Source organism: Oncorhynchus gorbuscha, linkage group LG12, assembly GCF_021184085.1.
Source record: "Oncorhynchus gorbuscha isolate QuinsamMale2020 ecotype Even-year linkage group LG12, OgorEven_v1.0, whole genome shotgun sequence".
Classification (NCBI taxonomy): Eukaryota; Metazoa; Chordata; class Actinopteri; order Salmoniformes; family Salmonidae; genus Oncorhynchus; species Oncorhynchus gorbuscha.
Genome location: NC_060184.1, coordinates 67,138,167 through 67,153,166, shown reverse-complemented (window position 1 = coordinate 67,153,166; position 15,000 = coordinate 67,138,167). Strand labels below are relative to the sequence as shown.

The following is a 15,000-nucleotide window of genomic DNA, read 5'->3' as shown; positions in this document are numbered from 1 at the left end:
CAATTTGCAGAGCTCTCTCTTTCTCCCGCCTGTCTCCCTCACTAGTTATCTCTCTATCTTCTCCATCTACCTCTGATAGATGTGTGACAGTTATTACACACACACACACACACACACACACACACACACACACACACACACACACACACACACACACACACACACACACACACACACACACACCTGGCCTCTCTCTCTCTGGGCTCATGTCCAGAGTCTGCGGTGCGACTGGAAATGAGGTCACAGAGAGGCAGAAAGCTAGGGAGGATTTCAGTGTTGTGCACACTACCCATGATAGATGGGCATTTACTCTTCCTGGTCGGTCTCACTTCCCCTAGACCAGGGATGTTAAGCAAGACCTGATGAGAAGCCCTAGACAACCACGCAAAGGCACTATGGAGTTATTTTCCCTGGTTGACATCGACATGCTCAGGAAAGTGATTTCACAACTTAAGCCTTCTACCTGCCTTCTCAATCCTATCCCCACCACCTCCTTCAAAACTGTTTTTAATTGCATATCTGAAGAACTGCCTGCTATTATTATTATCAGACCTTGCTGGTTGTCTATGAACGTTTGAACATCTTGGCCATGTACTGCTATAATCTCCACCCGGCACAGCCAGAAGAGGACTGGCCACCCCTCAGAGCCTGTTTCCTCTCTAGGTTTCTTCCTAGGTTCTGGCCTTTCTAGGGAGTTTTTCCTAGCCACCGTGCTTCTATATCTGCTTGTTGTTTGGGGTTTTAGGCTGGGTTTCTGTATATCACTTTGTGACATTGGCTGATGTTAAAAGGGATTTATAAATACATTTGATTGATTAATTAATCACTTTTCACAGGCACTTTCCCTCTGCACTAAAAACGGCTATGATGAAACCTGTTCTGAAGAAAAGTTATCTAGAGTCTTCAGATCTTAGCAATTTCCGGCCAGTCTCCATTCAACCAGTTGAGTTTATATATATTACCCCTTAGTAGTGTTATCAGAAAGCACAGCATTGCCCTCCCGAGTGACCGAGCTGTCTAAAGCACTGCATCGCAGTACTTGAGGTGTCAATACAGACCCGGGTTTGATACCAGGCTGGTTCACAACCGGCCGTGACCGGAAGTCCTTGTGGCGGGCCAGGTGCCTGCAGGCTGACTTTGGTCGGCAGTTAAACAGGGTTTTCTTCAACGCATTGATGCAGCTGGGTTAAGCGGGCAGGTGTTACAACTTCTTAGCTATAGCCCCCTTTTCCCCCAATTTTTGCCTAAATGACATACACAAATCTAACTGCCTGTAGTTCAGGCCCTGAAGCAAGGATATGCATATTCTTGGTACCATTTGAAAGGAAACACTTTGAAGTTTGTGGAAATGTGAATTGAATGTAGGAGAATATAACACAATAGATCTGGTAGAAGAAAATACAAAGAAAAAAACAACGTCTTTTTCTACCACCATCTTTGAAATGCTATCCAGCACTCTGGTTGTAATTCTGATAGTGTCCACAAGATGGCAGCGGTGTATGTGCAAAGTTTCAGATGGATAATTTGAAGTATGAGTGAACTACAATACTTTGTTAAGTCCTCAGGTACATTTGGGCAAATGGTGAAGGAGACATTCTTATTACATTTTTCTGCAAGAATATCGTATACTGTATACTTGGACTGTATACTAAGTATTAGCAGCCATATTATAAGTTCAACATTTGCAAAACAACCTGTTTTCATAACTTCATAACTCTGAATTAGAGGTCGACCGATTATGATTTTTCAACACCGACACCGATTATTGGAGGACCCAAAAAAAAAGCTGATACCGATTAATCGGACAATTTTATTTATATATATATATATACATTTTTTAAATGTCACCTTTATTTAACCAGGTAGTCTAGTTGAGAACAAGTTCTCATTTGCAACTGCGACCTGGCCAAAATATAGCAAAGCAGTGTGACACAGACAACAACAGAGAGTTACACATGTCAACAATAAACAAGCCAACAACACAATAAACAAATCAATGACACTGTAGAAAACAAACTCTATATACAGTGTGTGCGAAAGCATGAGGAGGTAGGCAATACCTAGGCCATAGGAGCGAATAGTTACAATTTTGCAGATTAACACTGGAGTGATAAATGAGCAGATGATGATGTGCAAGTAGAGATACTGGTGTGCAAAAGTGCAGAAAAGTAAATAAATAAAAACAGTATGGGGATGAAGTAGATAGATTGGGTGGGCTATTTACAGATGGACTATGTACAGCTGCAGCGATCGGTTAGCTGCTCAAATAGTTGATGTTTAAAGTTGGTGAGGGAAATAAGTCTCCAACTTCAGCGATTTTTGCAATTCGTTCCAGTCACTGGCAGCAGAGAACTGGAAGGAAAGGCGGCCAAATTAGGTGTTGGCTTTGTTGGTGTTGTATGCTCTAGTCGGCTGGCCCTCGCTACATATTCGTCGCCAGACCCACTGGCTCCAGGTCATCTACAAGTCCATGCTAGGTAAAGCTCCGCCTTATCTCAGTTCCCTGGTCACGATGGCAACACCCACCCGTAGCACGCGCTCCAGCAGGTGTATCTCACTGATCATCCCTAAAGCCAACACCTCATTTGGCCGCCTTTCGTTCCAGTTCTCTGCTGCCTGTGACTGGAACGAATTGCAAAAATCGCTGAAGTTCGAGGCTTTTATCTCCCTCACCAACTTCAAACATCTGCTATCTGAGCAGCTAACCGATCGCTGCAGCTGTACATAGTCTATTGGTAAATAGCCCACCCATTTTCACCTACCTCATCCCCATACTGTTTTTATTTATTTACTTTTCTGCTCTTTTGCACACCAATATCTCTACCTGTACATGATCATCTGATCCTTTATCACTCCAGTGTTAATCTGCTAAATTGTAATTATTCACCTACCTCCTCATGCCTTTTGCACACAATGTATATAGACTCTCTCTTTTTTTTCTACTGTGTTACTGACTTGTTAATTGTTTACTCCATGTGTAACTCTGTGTTGTCTGTTCACACTGCTATGCTTTATCTTGGCCAGGTCGCAGTTGCCAATGAGAACTTGTTCTCAACTAGCCTACCTGGTTAAACAAAGGTGAAATAAAAATATTTAAAAAACTGACCAAGACCAGACGGAGAGAACACATTACACCGGTTTTAATGTCTCTGCACTGGCTGTCTGTTAGTTTTAGAATTGATTTTAAGTTTCCTCATATCAGACATACTTTTAAGTTATGTACACAGTAGGTCCCTCAGGACTTCTGACACTGGCCTTTTAACTTTCCCAAAGCCTAGGACCAAGAGGAATGGAGAGACAGCCTTTAGTTACTATGCCCCCAGCCTCTGTAATAACCTGCCAGTGAACCTGAGGGAGGCCGAAACTGGACATATTTAAAAGAGATCTTAAAACACACCTTTTTCGCTTGGTTTTCCTTAGGGTTCGTTCAGTTTATATTGTTTTTCTTTAGTATTTTGTCCTATTATGTTTGTTGTGTAGTAAATATTTGTATTTATATTTTTAAAAAAAAATTTCTGTGAAGCACATTGCGTTTCAATGTAAGCTGATATAAGACAGGTAAATTAACAAACCTGGCATAGGGCTAGAAAATGCGAAATTGTAAACTAACGTGCGTTTGATACTAGCGCCGCCTTAACGCCAGCCGTTAATAGCACCCATAATCTCATATTTATGGTTTAATATCTAATGCTCTCATCTCGAGGGGTTAGTGACTAGGGGGTTAGTGGCTTCACTCTCTGAGAGTTGTTTATATCAAGGGCCATTTAGAGATCAAAGATTAGATGAGGAGACTAATACATTAATCAACTTCCAGACACCCTCATAACTTGAGTGGTATGAAGCAAGAAAATTTGCACAATATTCATATTGACATTGCTATTAACGCACACATACACACGCATAGGCACACACACTCACGCCAAGCCATGACTCCAATGCTTTCTCCTTTCTCACACACACGTGTGAGGAGACATCTATGTGCGTGGTGGTGCCAGTTAAAAGACAGAAAGGTTGTGTGTAGATGTCAACCTGTCTCTAGAGCAGTGTTCTAGGTTTAGAAGTGCTTCTGTTTGACCTTGAATAAAATCCCACCTGGGATTAAGTGGCTGATTTTTCAGCTCCACTATTCCCTGCTCTGCCCCTATCTCTCTCAATCTCTCTCTCTTGCTCTCTTCCCCGCTCTCGCTTTCACATACACAAACCCTCTATGAGCCTATGTAGTCACAGTGTAGCGCTATAGATCTCAAGTCCGACTGTGTGTGTGTGTGCTCTTACTGTGTGTGTGTGGGGGGGGTCAGATTCCACAGGATCTGAATTCTTGAGTAAAGAGTTTCAATGCTTGACTAACTATTCTCTCTTCTCTCTTCCCTCACTCCTACTCTCCCGCTCTCTGCTCCCTCCAGGACCCTGCTGGTATATTTGAGCTAGTGGAGTTGGTGGGAAATGGAACCTACGGGCAGGTCTACAAGGTAAGACACACCCCTCACCACACTCAACCTACAGCGTGTCCGAGGACTCCTCCCACTTGGGCTCTGTCACCAAAGACAGTATAGTATGAAGATAGGCACAAACTGCTTTCCAATAGAAATCCCTGATCCCACTTGTAGGCGACGTTATGGCAATGTTGGCTAGCTAAGTTCGTCCGTAGAAACTAGATGTCGACCGATTATGATTTTTCAAAGCCGATACAGAGTATTGGAGGACCAAAAAAAAGCTGATAGCGATTAATTGGTTGATTTTTAAAAATATATATATTTGTAATAATGACAATTACAACAATACTGAATGAACACTTATTTTAACTTAATATAATACATAAATAAAATTCAATTTAGTCTCAAATAAATATTGGAAGATGTTCAATTTGGTTTAAATAATGCAAAAAACACCATGTTGGAGAAGAAAGTAAAAGTGCAATATGTGCCATGTAAAAGAGCTAACGTTTAAGTTCCTTGCTCAGACCATGAGAACATATGAAAGCTGGTGGGTCCTTTTAACATCAGTCTTCAATATTCCCAGGTAAGAAGTTTTAGGTTGTAGTTATTATAGGACTATTTCTCTCTATACCATTTGTATTTCATATACCTTTGAATACTGCATGTTCTAATAGGCACTTTAGTATTGCCAGCCAGATCTTTGGAGTTAGACTTGATAGGCTTGAAGTCATAAACAGCGCTGTGCTTCAAGCATTACAAGATCTGTTGGCAAATGCAGGAAAGTGCTGTTTGAATGAATGCTTACGAGCCTGCTGCTGTCTACCACCGCTCAGTCAAACTGCTCTATCAAATATCAAATCATAGACTTAATTATAATAAAGACACAGAAATGCGAGCCTAAGGTCATTAATATGGTCAAATCCGGAAACTATCACTTTTAAAACAAAACATTTATTCTTTCAGTGAAATACGGAACTGTTCCATATTTTGTTGAACGGGTGACAACCCTAAGTCTAAATATTGCTGTTACATTGCACAACCTTCAATGTTATGTCATAATTATGTAATATTCTGACAAATTAATTACGATCTTTGTTAGGAAGAAATGGTCTTCACACAGTTCGCAATGAGCCAGGCGGCCCAAACTGCTGCATATACCCTGACTGCTGCATATACCCTGACTGCTGCATATACCCAAACTGCTGCATATACCCTGACTCTGCTTGCACTGAACGCAAGAGAAGTGACACAATTTCCCTAGTTAATATTGCCTGCTAACATGAATTTCTTTTAACTAAAGATGCAGGTTTAAAAATATATACTTCTGTATTGATTTTAAGAAAGTCACTGGTGTTTATGGTTAGGTACATTGGTGCAACGATTGTGCTTTTTTCGGGAATGCGCTTGTTAAATCATCACCTGTTTGGCGAAGTAGGCTGGGATTCGATGATAAATTAACAGGCAACGCATTGATTATTTGCAACGCAGGTCAAGCTAGTTAAACGAGTAATATCATCAACCATGTGTAGTTAACTAGAGATTATGTTAAGATTGATTTTTTTTTTATAAGGTAAGTTTAATGCTAGCTAGCAACTTACCATGGCTCCTTGCTGCACTCTTGTAACAGGTGGTCTCCACGTGGATTGCAATGTAATCGGCCATAATCGGCATCCAAAAATGCAGATTACCGATTGTTATGAAAACTTGAAATCGGCCCTAATTAATCGGCCACGCCGACCTCTAGTAGAAGCACGTTATCTGGTCTAACGGTCGTCTCACGTCAACATGTTGAGCTGTCTGTCCTGCAGCCTTATACTGGCACACACAGCCTGCACACACACACGGTTGAATAATATAAGAGATAACCGCAGAAGCGGGTTCTGCTATTTCTTGTGTGTGTGTTTTGACAGCCTTTAGTCTTGCTGGGTGAGATGAGAGGCTCATTACAGGCAGGTCGTTACACAACATGATCTTACCTGCAGTACCTGGATCAAGCCCCAACATGACCATGGCAGTGCTGTGTGTGTCTGTATGTGTGTTTGCTTGCATTTTCCTCATCTTCCTCATCTTCCTCATATTGTCAATGACTATGCAAACCCACACACGTGTACACTACTGGTCAAAAGTTTTAGAACACCTACTTATTCCAGGGTTTTTCTGTATTTGACTATTTTCTCCATTGTAGAATAATAGTGAAGACATCAAAACTATTAAAAAACACATATGGAATCATGTATATTAACCAAAAAAGTGTAATACTTTTGACCAGTAGTGTACATACAAATTTGCTGTATATTTTGGAGTGTGGCAATCGAGAAAATGATTAACTTAACGAAGAATTTTTGACTTCTCTCATTGACTTCTCAAACCCCAAACCACTGTTTTGTCTGCTTTGCAAACATTCCCGGAAGTGTTGTGATGTTGCACCTGTGGGTTTACGAACGTTGTGGTGCCACCTTCCACTGACCTGTTAGAGCTTAACAGTGAGGAGCTGAGAGCTGATGAGTTTTATTTGTCGACATGTTTTTCACTTCAGGGCCCGATTGAGAATCAACTCCTGGCCCCTAAACCCAAGCACTTGTGTAGATCTGAAAACACAAAGTGTAGCTAGTACTTCTTACCTCTTCAATCTCCAAGAAACAATGGGTTTGGTGCTAGGGGTTGTTTTTGGACAGGGCCCAGGTATCGATGCACTCGGTTGCACTTTAAAAAAATGTGTGCCTTTATTTAACTAGGCAAGTCAGTTAAGAACAAATTCTTATTTACAATGATGGCCTAGGAACAGTGGAAACTGCCTTGTTCAGGGGCAGAACGACTGTTTTTTACCTTGTCAGCTCGGGGATTCGATCTTGCAACCTTTCGGTTACTGGCCCAACGCTCTAACCACAAGGCTACCTGCTGGTTACTGGCCCAACGCTCTAACCACAAGGCTACCTGCTGGTTACTGGCCCAACGCTCTAACCACAAGGCTACCTGCTGGTTACTGGCCCAACGCTCTAACCACAAGGCTACCTGCTGGTTACTGGCCCAACGCTCTAACCACAAGGCTACCTGCTGGTTACTGGCCCAACGCTCTAACCACAAGGCTACCTGCTGGTTACTGGCCCAACGCTCTAACCACAAGGCTACCTGCTGGTTACTGGCCCAACGCTCTAACCACAAGGCTACCTGCTGGTTACTGGCCCAACGCTCTAACCACAAGACTACCTGCTGGTTACTGGCCCAACGCTCTAACCACAAGGCTACCTGCTGGTTACTGGCCCAAAGCTCTAACCACAAGGCTACCTGCTGGTTACTGGCCCAACGCTCTAACCACAAGGCTACCTGCTGGTTACTGGCCCAACGCTCTAACCACAAGGCTACCTGCTGGTTACTGGCCCAACGCTCTAACCACAAGGCTACCTGCTGCCCCAAAAGCACTTGCTTTCTCTGCCAGTGGCTGTTTTGGGTCAAATCGCTCTGATGCACTTGTTGTAAGCTAACTTGTGAGATTGCAGCCAGGGTTGGCTGAACAGGGAGTCTGTTGCACACTGTTTGTCAGGCAGAGATGGGTAGGTTTGTGTGAAGCTGTAGGCCTATTTGTTTCCATGTTACCTATCTTTTCACTGGAAGACAAATTGGTAGGTCTCATAGCCCCTTCAGTCCTTTCTCTCTTCCTCTCTCACCATGTCTCCATGTCTGTCTGTCTTGGTCTCTGTTTTTGTCTCTGTCTGTGTCTCTCGGTCTCTCGTGTGTTGGGTCTAATCAGTAGAGTTAAAGTACTCCAACAGATCAGGAATGCGAGGCATGTCTGAACCAATGAGTGTTTTTATGCCTCAGGACACCGATAAAGGGAGTATTCTGTCCTTTTCTTTCACACACACACACACACACACACACACACACACACACACACACACACACACACACACACACACACACACACACACACACACACACACACACACACACACACACACACACACACACACACACACACACACACACACACACACACACACACACACACACACACACACACACACACACACACATTACCACTCTATACAGTTCAATTATGTTTCTTCCATTTCGATGTCTATTGATTCAAGTATTATTTTATCTGTTTTATACACTGAGTGTACAAAACATTAGGAACACATGCTCTTTCCATGATATTGACTGACCAGGTAAATCCAGGTGATACCTTATTCATTTCACTTGTAATATCCACTTCAATCAGTGTAGATGAAGGGGAGGAGACTGGTTAAAGAAGGATTTTTAAGCCTTGAGACAATTCAGACATGGATTGTGTATGTGTGCCATTCAGAGGGTGAATGGGCAAGACAAAAGATTGTGCCTTTGAACGGGGGTATGGAAATAGGTGCCAGGCGCACCGGTTGTTGGGTTTTTCACACTCTACACTTCCCCATGTGTATCAAGATTGGTCCACCACCCTAAGGACATCCAGCCAACTTGACACAACTGTGAAAGTCAACATGGGTCAGCTTCTCTGTGGAACACTTTCAACACCTTGTTGAGAACAGAAGAGTGACTTTGAACAGTTTGGTTCAGCTTCTCTGTGGAACACTTTCAACACCTTGTTGAGAACAGAAGAGTGACTTTGAACAGTTTGGTTCAGCTTCTCTGTGGAACACTTTCAACACCTTGTTGAGAACAGAAGAGTGACTTTGAACAGTTTGGTTCAGCTTCTCTGTGGAACACTTTCAACACCTTGTTGAGAACAGAAGAGTGACTTTGAACAGTTTGGTTCAGCTTCTCTGTGGAACACTTTCAACACCTTGTCGAGAACAGAAGAGTGACTTTGAACAGTTTGGTTCAGCTTCTCTGTGGAACACTTTCAACACCTTGTCGAGAACAGAAGAGTGACTTTGAACAGTTTGGTTCAGCTTCTCTGTGGAACACTTTCAACACCTTGTCGAGAACAGAAGAGTGACTTTGAACAGTTTGGGTCAGCTTCTCTGTGGAACACTTTCAACACCTTGTTGAGAACAGAAGAGTGACTTTTAACCGTTTGGTTCAGCTTCTCTGTGGAACACTTTCAACACCTTGTCGAGAACAGAAGAGTGACTTTTAACCGTTTGGTTCAGCTTCTCTGCCTGTCAAATACATTCAGTGTGTCTGATGCAATACTAGGAAACAGCTACGGTGTTTGTGTGTGTTGTAACCCCAGCTCACATGTCTGCCTGTCTGGACCACAGTGTAAAAATCCCTGTGACTTAACAACGTGCCAGGCCTGTTGCTAGGCTACCATGAGGAAGTTTTTCTGTGTTATGGCAGTGATGTAGGAATTGTTCCTCACTATAAAGGCAAACACTCAATCCGCATCTTATCTTACGTGATGTTTTTTGTATTATTTAACTTCCCTAGTGTAAAGTAGCTGCTTCTGCTGGCAGCTGATATACAGCAGATCTAGATGGAGCCTTGACAATGCACATCAGAGGCAGTCGTTTGTGTTGGCCGGCTGGCCGGTCAGCCATCTTGGTCAGGCTGAGAGCTGGGCGACAGCCTGTGGCTCTGGGACCAAAACACACAGATTACAGGATGGTAATGTTGGCAAAACTGATTTTATTTCAGATTCTCTCGCTCTCTCTTTTTCAGGGTCGGCATGTCAAAACAGGCCAGCTTGCGGCCATCAAAGTTATGGACGTCACTGGCGTAAGTCACACACACACACACACACACACACACACACACACACACACACACACACACACACACACACACACACACACACACACACACACACACACACACACACACACACACACACACACACACACACACACACACACACACACACACACACACACACACACACACACACACACACACACACACACACACACACACACACACACACACACACACACACAAATATAAAGAAAGCTATCCCAAATTGTTCACAACTGTGTTTGTATCACTAAAAGGTGTGTGTGTGTTCCAGGATGAGGAAGAGGAGATTAAAGCAGAGATCAACATGTTGAAGAAGTACAGCCACCATCGGAACATTGCTACCTATTACGGTGCCTTCGTCAAGAAGAACCCACCTGGCATCGACGACCAGCTATGGGTACGTACGTGTTTGCATGTGTGCGTGACTGTCAGTTCTGTTCAGTTTGGTGTGTGTTCATCTCTCTGTGTCTCTCTCTGTCTCTCTGTAGTTGGTGATGGAGTTCTGTGGGGCAGGCTCGGTGACCGATCTGATTAAGAACACCAAGGGGAACTCTCTGAAGGAGGAGTGGACTGCCTACATCTGCAGAGAGATCCTCAGGGTACCACCCTCTATCTAGAACTAATGCAATCAACACATTTGGAATGAGACCTACTGAAATAATGTCTTCTAATTACCAACCTCTATGTCTCTCTCTATTGCTAGGGTCTGACCCATCTCCACCAACACAAGGTCATCCACAGAGACATCAAGGGTCAGAACGTCCTGCTGACAGAGAACGCAGAGGTCAAATTGGGTGAGACAGACATGCAGGCAGACATGCAGGCAGACATGCAGGCAGACATGCAGGCAGACATGCAGGCAGACATGCAGGCAGACATGCAGGCAGACATGCAGGCAGACATGCATGCAGGCAGACAGGCAGGCAAACTGTTTAAACTTGTGTGTGTTCCAGTGGACTTCGGTGTGAGTGCTCAGTTGGACCGTACTGTGGGGAGGAGGAACACGTTTATAGGAACGCCCTATTGGATGGCTCCTGAAGTCATCGCCTGCGACGAAAACCCTGAGGCCACCTACGACTTCAAGGTACCTTAGCAGACTGTGTGTATATAAGTGTGTTTGTTTCAGGGTTATTTTCCCTTGTCATCCCCTCCATCCCCACTAACTTCTTGCTCTCTCTCTCTCTCAGAGTGATCTGTGGTCTCTGGGTATTACAGCTATAGAGATGGCAGAAGGAGCACCGCGTAAGTACCAGCGCCAACCACAACACAGGCTGGCACAACACCGTGACATTAGACACGATCAGACGTTGTGTGCCTTGGTTGGAGGTGTTGTGGTTTGTTATTGGGGGTATCTTGAGATGGGTATTGTGTGTTTGTGTCAAGGCTCTGGTGTTAACACTTTCTTTTCCTCTCTGCAGCACTGTGTGACATGCACCCAATGAGGGCTCTCTTCCTGATCCCCAGGAACCCCGCCCCCAGACTCAAGTCCAAGAAGTGGTGAGTTACCAAAAACACACACACACACACATTCACACAAGCATTCACTATGTTATCACTGTGTGCGTTCAGGTCTAAGAAGTTCCAGTCGTTCATTGAGAGTTGCTTGGTGAAGAGTCATGGTCAGAGACCCAATACAGAGCAGCTGTTGAAGCACCCCTTCATCAGAGAGCTGCCCAACGAACGACAGGTCCGCATCCAACTGAAGGACCACATCGACAGAACCAAGAAGAAACGCGGAGAGAGGGGTGAGACATACAACAGAGGGCTCAGATCCCACTGTGTCGGCCATTGACGTGTGTTTGTAACTGCTTAATGTGTGTGTTTCTAACCGCCTGTTACAGATGAGACCGAGTATGAGTACAGTGGCAGTGAGGAAGAGGAGGAGGAACGGGACATGGGGGAGCCAAGGTAGGGTGCTTGTGTTCTTTTTCTGTGCTTGTGCATACATGCGCTGGTGTGTGCATGCGTATTTGCTTCCAAATGAGATTTACGCTCATCAACCTTCCCTCTCCTATCCCTTCTCTCATTCGTCCGTGTCCAGCTCCATCATCAACATCCCTGGGGAGTCGACGTTGCGGCGGGACTTCCTGCGGCTGCAGCTGGCCAATAAGGAGCGTTCTGAGGCTCTGAGGAGGCAGCAGTTGGAGCAACAGCAGAACGAGGAACACAAGCGCCTCCTGTTGGCAGAGCGACAGAAACGCATAGAGGAGCAGAAAGAGCAGAGGAGGAGACTGGAGGAGGTAGAGCGCTGTTGGGAAGAGCAGCATGAGCTATGATGCACACCTGAACCCTACTCTGCTGCCTCAGATCCTTTCTGTTCACGTTGCATTCTCCAGCACAGCTCAGCTTGATAACATATCTGGGGCCAGCTTTGAAAGCCTATATAAAAAGATGCTCACCCTACACCATTCATTCTCTGTCTGTCTCTTTCTGTCTCTCACTCCCTCCATCTCTCTCTTTCTCCAACAGCAACAGCGTAGGGAACGTGAGATGAGGAAGCAACAGGAGAGAGAGCAGAGGAGACGCTATGAAGAGATGGAACAACTACGGAGAGATGAGGAGAGGAGGCACGCAGAGAGAGAACAGGTACACACACAGGTAACACTCAAGTGCGCACACACTCTCTCCTCTCTCTCTCTCTCTCTCTCTCTCTCTCTCTCTCTCTCTCTCCTCTCTTCTCTCTTCACTCACACTCACACACATTCTCTCACACACACACACACACACACACACTCTCACTCACATCAACTAGGATTCACCCCATTCTGTCAGAGCTATTTTGCAGTCCAGATATAGACTTAACATAGACCAGTCATGAGGCTGACATTTAGGCGTTATGAAGCTACATGTCCCAGGCCAGGTGTCAGGGTCTGGGTCAAGGATCCGGATGGTTCTGTTTCACTAACGCTTCTCTTTTACTCCGTGTAAATTTCAGTCTCTAAAACATCTTGTTTTTTTATCTTACACACTTGATTCAATACTAAGACTCTCTCTCACCCTCTCTCTCTCTTCTCCCTTTTGTCCCTCTTACCACGTCTCCTCTCTTCTATGTTGGATTTAATCTTTACTTCTGGTTCTTTCTCTCTTTCAGCAAATCTTCTCCTTAATCTGTCTGTGTACAACCTCTCACTCTTTCTTTGTCCCTCTTCTCTTCTCTCCTTTCTCCTCCTCTCTCCACGTCACTCTATTTCTGCCTCCTCCGACTGCTCTGATGACTCACATGGCTGCTCTCCTACTGCTCTGATTGGCTGATATTCTGGCCATCTGGCCTGTGATTGGTTAGGAGTATATCCGTAGGCAGCTGGAGGAGGAGCAAAGACAGCTGGAGATTCTACAGCAACAACTACTTCAGGAGCAGGCCCTACTGATGGTAACCTCTCACCCTTGACCTCTCATCCCTGAGTCCTCAGCCTATCACTGCTAACCCTTTACTCAATGGTGTGTCCAGACCTTTTTAGGGGGCCATAACAGACCCAGTTTAGGGGGCCATAACATGGTTCAACACCAGTCGAGGCTGGTGACTTGAATAATTGAGCAGGACGCACCGCACAGACTGCAAAGCTTCTTTGGAAAACTGTCTAAGACATAGTTTTAACCTACAACATTTATGAACGGCATTTCTAGTAAAATATTATGGGGAATGGGATTAGGATAGTTATTCTAGGGAGTAGCAGTTCAGGACGGCCTCATCATGGACGGTGATGAGAAGACGAGCTCAACTCTTCCTCGAGACATGCCACTTCTTCACCATGGCTATCTAGCTCTCTACTCCTACTCCACATCTCTGTGAAGCCTCCACAACAACCCCAAAGCTCTCTACTCCTACTCCACATCTCAGTAGAGCCTCCACAACAACCCCAAAGCTCTCTACTCCTACTCCACATCTCAGTAGAGCCTCCACAACAACCCCAAAGCTCTCTACTCCTACTCCACATCTCAGTAGAGCCTCCACAACAACCCCAAAGCTCTCTACTCCTACTCCACATCTCAGTAGAGCCTCCACAACAACCCCAAAGCTCTCTACTCCACATCTCAGTAGAGCCTCCACAACAACCCCAAAGCTCTCTACTCCTACTCCACATCTCAGTAGAGCCTCCACAACAACCCCATAGCTCTCTACTCCTACTCCACATCTCTGTGTAGCCTCCACAACAACCCCATAGCCCTCTACTCCTACTCCACATCTCAGTAGAGCCTCCACAAAAACCCCATAGCTCTACTCCTACTCCACATCTCAGTAGAGCCTCCACAACAACCCCATAGCTCTCTACTCCTACTCAACATCTCTGTGTAGCCTCCACAACAACCATATAGCTCTCTACTCCTACTCCACATCTCTGTGTAGCCTCCACAACAACCCCATAGCCCTCTACTCCTACTCCACATCTCAGTAGAGCCTCCACAAAAACCCCATAGCTCTCTACTCCTACTCCACATCTCAGTAGAGCCTCCACAACAACCCCATAGCTCTCTACTCCTACTCAACATCTCTGTGTAGCCTCCACAACAACCATATAGCTCTCTACTCCTACTCCACATCTCCGTGTAGCCTCCACAACAACCCCATAGCTCTCTACTCCTACTCCACATCTCCGTGTAGCCTCCACAACAACGCCATAGCCCTCTACTCCTACTCCACATCTCAGTAGAGCCTCCACAACAACCCCATAGCTCTCTACTCCTACTCCATATCTCAGTAGAGCCTCCACAACAACCCCATAGCTCTCTACTCCACATCTCAGTAGAGCCTCCACAACAACCCCATAGCTCTATTGTGGCGCCAGCATAAACATTGTGCCGTTGCGTTCCTCCCCTTGTAAACCGTGTGTGTGTGTGTGTGTGTGTGTGTGTGTGTGTGTGTGTGTGTGTGTGTGTGTGTGTGTGTGTG

General features: G+C 45.0%; 1 protein-coding gene across 1 annotated transcript in view; it reads left to right on the top strand.

Moving 5' to 3' along the window:
* LOC123991270 (TRAF2 and NCK-interacting protein kinase-like) overlaps positions 1-15,000 on the top strand; it is a 56,522-nt gene that overhangs the window by 1,296 nt on the left and 40,226 nt on the right. The window contains 13 exon segments of the mRNA XM_046292700.1: positions 4,404-4,469; positions 10,038-10,094; positions 10,384-10,509; positions 10,601-10,711; positions 10,816-10,906; positions 11,066-11,196; positions 11,300-11,354; positions 11,531-11,609; positions 11,682-11,857; positions 11,954-12,020; positions 12,154-12,352; positions 12,582-12,698; positions 13,396-13,482. Of these exon segments, the coding sequence (XP_046148656.1) occupies positions 4,404-4,469; positions 10,038-10,094; positions 10,384-10,509; positions 10,601-10,711; positions 10,816-10,906; positions 11,066-11,196; positions 11,300-11,354; positions 11,531-11,609; positions 11,682-11,857; positions 11,954-12,020; positions 12,154-12,352; positions 12,582-12,698; positions 13,396-13,482 (1,362 nt within the window).